This window comes from Cryptomeria japonica, chromosome 9, assembly GCF_030272615.1.
Source record: "Cryptomeria japonica chromosome 9, Sugi_1.0, whole genome shotgun sequence".
NCBI lineage: Eukaryota > Viridiplantae > Streptophyta > Pinopsida > Cupressales > Cupressaceae > Cryptomeria > Cryptomeria japonica.
The window spans coordinates 624,425,259-624,431,443 of NC_081413.1; the positions used below are offsets into that span (position 1 = coordinate 624,425,259).

Here is a 6,185-nt window from a genome sequence, read left to right on the forward strand (position 1 = left end):
ATCGGGTAGCCTAAAACCCTCAAACCCATAGGGTTTGATTGTAATAATGGGTTTTGGCCTATCAATCCTTAAATGAACACTTTGTCGTTATAGGAGATGATAGGCCACTATATCATATTTCAATTCCTAGAGCCATTAAGGGGATAGAACAAGGCGAAGAGGATGAAGAACTAACCCTAGGTCTAACATCTCTATGTGACAAACTAGTTTGATGAGTGTAGTGTGAGAGAATTGAGTGGTAGAGCACTAGAAAGGGGTTTGAATGTGACAAAGGACTATTTTTGAGTTTGACACAACATTTCATGTTCAGGGATGGTCATCTTTTAGGAGAACCAAGAAAGTTTGTGATAGGTGTTCAGTCAAATAGGCCTAATAGCCCTATTAGGTTTGTTAGTGCAGTATTGGTTGGGATATCTGGAAGTTGGATTGGTACTGAAAAACTAAGATATTGTTGAGAACTCGCAAAAGGGTATTTGAAAATATAATTTTTTTCCTAGATCCTCAAGCTGTCAAAAGTTATCACTCAATTCCTTCAAATAGAGGCCTAATTACAACCGGTTTTGTTTGTGGCCAGGTGAGACAAAACTGATGTTCCAGTGGCTCTAAATGATGAAATCTTGTTTCATTTGTGTCAAGGTGTTGTGAGAACACCCCTCCAAGGGTTGTTGTATTGAATTGGTCAAGTGGGCCATTCAAACCCCTAAAGCCTAGTAGTATCCCACTCATGGATGCAAAGGTGTGTGTCGTCACACAAGACTTGAGAGTGTTAGTTGTTTGTAAGTGGACATATTGGAGCCCTTGAGTCTCCCAAGGCATTGTTTAGTGGCATTGAACCATTGCTTGACTTGGTGTTGTGTAAGGACCCTTTGGTACTAGGGTTTTGGTTGAGTTTGCGAGCCTTACAAGTTGGTTCGTTCAAAGTTATCCTTCCAGAAAAAATATTCTCATTATATTCCACCTCCTCTTCAACTCCACTTGCAAGCACCACACAAACTAATTTTGGAGGGGAGAGTACTGCCTCTTTAGACTTCATTGCCCCATTGCTTACCTTTTCTTATCACAGGAACACTACCCAACTCCAAAAGAAGATGCAAAGCAAAGGGAGATCCCATTAGGGCTTTCAGTCCAACACTTGGGAGAGTTACCCTTCCTATCCCTTCTAGTGGTGGTAGCCTTTTTATTTCTATGATCCCATACAATAGATTCAAACTCCCTTCCATACGAAGAATCCCTACTAGACAACATGCTACTTTTCTTAAATGCCCAAACAAAGGCATTGTATTTCCAATGTAGGCCTCCACAAACAAAGGTCATCCAATCATGGGGCATCTTGTTTCGCATCATGCCTTTGTCTCCATGCTTTGAAAAAACCCTAGTACCGAATGGTCCCCAAAATAGTTCCACCATTTTTCATTTTCATTTAGCTCTTTTCCCTATCACAAGAACTACATACCACCCGTGGATGATTGAAAGTCTGAGAAGTACCCACATGGGCATTCAAGACGATGATTGGAGGGGCAACCCTTCCCATCCCTTCCAGAAGCAGCTTCCTAGCAAGTCCAATCAAATTGAGAAACCATGCCATAAGTTGCATCCCAACTCGACATGCCCCTTTGCTAATACGTCCAACCAAAAGTGTTGGGCTTCCCACTTGGGCCACCACGGACAATGGATGCCCATCCACTGTGGTGCCCATTCTGCAAAAATGCTTGGATCTCCACTTTTTGACAAAACCATAGCAATAGCAAGCCCCCAAAATTACATTGCCCAAAAAGAGAGAACTTACTTCTCCTCTCTAAGACACTTAAATGAAAATTGATTTAACCCCACACACACATATACTCCTCTCACATTCCAATTTAATTTAGTAATCCCACATTTTTTTATTCCATGGAGACCATTCTCTTATCAAACCCTTTTCTCGAGTCATCTATTCTTAATAATAGATATGTTTCAAACATCTCCATGGAATAACATTATTCGGGAATAAGTAGTCAAACTTCTATATCTAATGGTTTCACTACAAAATTTATATTGTTTATTCCCGTCTCTCCAATCTCCAATTTTCATATGAAAAAATAGTGCTCCTATAATTAAGACCATGGTTCCTAAGAACCCTAGGGGTAAATTTAAGTTGTTTTGTTCTTGATTAAGGGACTTTTTGATAGTTTACTTTTTTCTGACAAAAAATGCATGTTAAGCTATTATCTATGCACTAGATGTGGCTAAAGGATTGTTAGATCCAACAAGAAGAGGTAATGCTCATCATAAGGTTCTAACTCATAATAGATCCAACATTCAGATTTGATAAATAAACTATTTGTTTACTTTAGCCTACTATGAGTACAAAATGGTTGTTTGGTAAAAGGTTGATAGCTTTTAATGCATTCTTTTTTTAACTAATAGAATATAATGAGATATTTATTAGAAGTAATACTTCAGATGGTACAACAATCGTAGGCCTATATCTTCTACTTAATTAATGAAATCTCTTTCCAATCAAGATAAAATGTTCACTACCTAATCTTCTTCTAATTAGTGGTAAGTAGTAAGTTATTTATCATTCATCAACTATTATTTCACATAATTCCAAAATATTTCATCAATGACTTTCAGTTAGCATTAATGAGAAACACTTTTATTGATTTATTTACTTAGAAAAAAAGACAAATAAATTTTTGGACATCAAACAAACGATGATATCGCTAAAAGTGATTTGGAAGGGAGATTTGAGTGCTACTAAAAATTAAGATAGGGAATTTAAACCATTTTTACCAAATTCACAACCCTAAATGTCAATAAGAAAAATAAGAAAAAATAGAAAAGAAACCTGGTAATGGGCACTACTTCTTTCACTTACCTTAGCTTTTGCTCGCAACTCTCTTCTTCTTCTCCCCTTGTTGCTCACATTTTCCTTCCACTAAGAAGGAAAACTTGGAAAATATGATACCCATTATAGAGGCTTGTATATTTTAACTTAAAATTGACAACCATTCACATGTCAAAATATTAATAGTAATTATAAACTTAATAAATTTAAATAAACAGCATATAAAAAAATTATACACTCATTTCTTTAAATAGATGTATTTAAGATATCTATACTATTATTCAATTGTTTCTCCACCAATTAGAACTATGATTTTTTTTGTTTTCATATATATTTTTAATCTTTATAAAGTTAAGATGCAAAATTTATAATATTTAGGTATTAGCATGTTTAAATTTTCTTATCAAAATTAGTTTACACATCCACAAAACAAGTATTAAACAAATTATCTTAAAACTACTTAACAAAATATTTACACTCTGAATTTATATAAATCTTTTAAAGATTTATATAAACAAATAAATATATATATATAATATAAAAAAATATATAAATTAAGAATATTATTTTAGTATTTGATGCAATAAATTAGTAATATAGTTCTAATATTTATAATAATATTCTATGATAAATAACCTTTTAATCCTTACCCCAAGCTTTATCCTAAAATTGTAAACTTTATCATAAATAGTAGTCTTAAATTCAACTTTTCATTAGAGTAATATTTAAATTATATAATAAAATTAACTAAAAATTTAACCTAAGACTTACCTAACACTAATTTTAAACATAACCCTAATTTTACCCAAATCTTATCTCTAAATGAATTGTAAATTTAATTATAATATTTTATTAAATAAATTTAAAAATTTAATTTAGTCCAGATCTTTCAAAGCTCTTAAAAATATATATAATATTATAATAGATTTAACAGTTTCTAATACAATCTCATTTCTCAAAATTAAAATTAAAATCAAATTGCAATACATATAATTTTAAGATACAATATGAATATATTTTAAAATTTCAATTATAATTCAAATGATAAATTTCAATTATAACTCAAATGATATGTGAGTATTCCTATTTCTAAATTAAGAAAAGTACTCCCACTACGTAGCACTTGTTTCTCATGCCTTCATCTTAGATATAAATATTATAACTTCATTTATAATGTACATATACACATTTCATTTTATATAATATTTATATTTTATTGTTGACTAACACAAACATATAATTATTTAATTTTTTTTAATTAACTTATAATTTGATGCTTTCAATTAATAGAGATCCCGTTTATTAGAGTCTTAAGACAAGATGAACTTTACTTAGATTAAAGTTAGTGACAAGATATCATTACCAACAGTTTGTCTCTCATTATAGAATCATGAAATTCACTTCACTTTACACGTCAAACACTTTGCCAATGAATTTTCAATAATAATGACATTAAAAGTTCATAACCATCACACATATTGATTCACTTAACATAATTTAATCCAGAAATCCACACTTACAAATTACTTCCCTACATAAAAATCTTTAAAACATCCAATCACTTCTTGCAACTCCATAAAGAACAAACCCTAAAAATAACAAACAACTCCATGCATCCAATCACTTCTTGCAACTCCATAAAGAACAAACCCTAAAAATAACAAACAACTCCATGCAAATAACAATCTCTAAACAATTTCTATGGATAACAAGTAGTTCTCCTCATGCACTTCTCATACGAAGTAGAGGAATTAATTTATTCCAACAGAAGCTAAATGTTTCATCTTATATGATGAAATTAACTCAACCGTTACTTTTCTGAGGAATCCATGACTCCATTGAGGGCACTCTGCTAGAAGAAAATACATGTAGAAACATACAATGTTATTGACCTGTAAACTCTCTCCCTTTTATTATAAAAACACGTGTTTTCTTTTTATAAGAATGACAACGACACTAGAGGAGACGACCTGGTCAAATGTTCAAGAGGATGAGTTATTCGAGTTAAGGTAACTCTTTCCTTTACGGACCGTGGTACTCAATGAACGTCATACATTTGTACTTTACTGGATTGGAAGAATCTATCAGGTCTTTGGCAGGCCCAACTTTCTTGTCTCCACTTGGATTACAGAAAATTACTATTGACATACGTTCCTTGGTATCGTTCACAATACTCCTGTGTTCCACACTTTTGTAGATGCCATTTGTTAATATCTGCATAAAAGAATGAGCGAAATATATAAGCGTCAGGAATATGCATGCATGCCATGAATTCTAGAAAAGGAATGGTGAAACATCCACCTCAATCTGATCACCAAGGTTTATTATCAGAGCATCAGGAACAGGATGGACAGGAACCCAATAATCTACCTTCCTAACCTGGAGACCTCAAACATCACCTGAAACATCATTCTGCAGAAGAATGGTAATGCCGCCAGCGTCTGAGTGAGGCGAGATACCAAATGTGAGGTCTGGTTGTGGGCATACTGGATAGTAGTTTACCCTCACACATATGCCAATATCTTCTTCACCTGCAAAAGATTCTTCCAGATATTTGGGAGGAAGATCCAAATTTTGAGAGAAAACATATAGCAGAGTTCTGCACGCTTGTAAAGCTCCATTGCAATATTCTTTCATTTTCTAGGCCTGTAATCATATACCATTACAAAGTTGTTAGAATAGATTTGATTTCATTTAGACAGTACTGTACGTATTGCTTGCAACATATATCATAATATGACATAATGTGATCCTCAAGGGCTAACTGAATTGTCCCAATCTCATCAATGATAGGGGCATGGCGCCCTTGTCCACCCCAGGACAGGGAGCGTGCCGCCCTTTTCCCCCCCACTTTCAGGTCAAATTTGGCATGTTGAGGGCTCAGAAAATCAAGATTGTAGTCTCTCAGTTGCAGCTTCTTGTTTGCAGAATCAGGACATGGGCATGGCACCCCTGTCCTAGCCAGTTTGACTCAGTTTTTGGTGACAAGTACACGTTTAAATTCTTCCCCCTTCTCTTTGTTGGATATGGTAAAATTTTGATTTTTATGCAATGCCTGTCTCCTCAAGGTTAGGGTTTTAGGGTTCCTAAGGTTTGTATTTTTGTCTTAGGTTATCCTTTTAGCTCTCCTAGGCTATGTTATTTCTCATTGTTGACTTATGATAGTAGATGTCCCCTTGCATTAGGAATTACCGTTTGTAAAGGTTATTTTGATATGCAAAATATTTATAAGTATTGTTAAAAACCATGGGTCTTAAGTCCTTTAGTTCCCTAGGAAGGCCTTGTGCACCACCACTTAACCCATGAAGTTTTCCACATGTTCTAAATGATCATTTAAGTGCAGACCCCAAGTGAC

At 33.7% G+C, this 6,185-nt stretch overlaps 1 protein-coding gene across 1 annotated transcript; it reads right to left on the reverse strand.

The window, feature by feature from the left end:
- Positions 1 to 4,852: 4,852 nt before the first annotated feature.
- Positions 4,853 to 5,467, reverse strand: LOC131063671 (jasmonate-induced oxygenase 3-like). Its single transcript, XM_059211847.1, has 2 exons — positions 5,225 to 5,467; positions 4,853 to 5,044 (listed from the first exon to the last, which is right to left on the reverse strand). Exons 1-2 carry the CDS (start codon positions 5,465 to 5,467, stop codon positions 4,853 to 4,855), a joined length of 435 nt encoding a protein of 144 aa, XP_059067830.1.
- Positions 5,468 to 6,185: the final 718 nt, after the last annotated feature.

What these genes read in the sequence shown, in the direction of transcription:
- LOC131063671 (XM_059211847.1), bottom strand. Translation starts at nt 5,467, where the DNA reads ATGAAAGAATATTGCAATGGAGCTTTACAAGCGTGCAGAACTCTGCTA. An exon ending in AGAATGATGTTTCAGGTGAT is followed by an intron (nt 5,045 to 5,224) that starts GTTTGAGGTCTC and finishes TCTTTTATGCAG; the next exon opens with ATATTAACAAATGGCATCTA.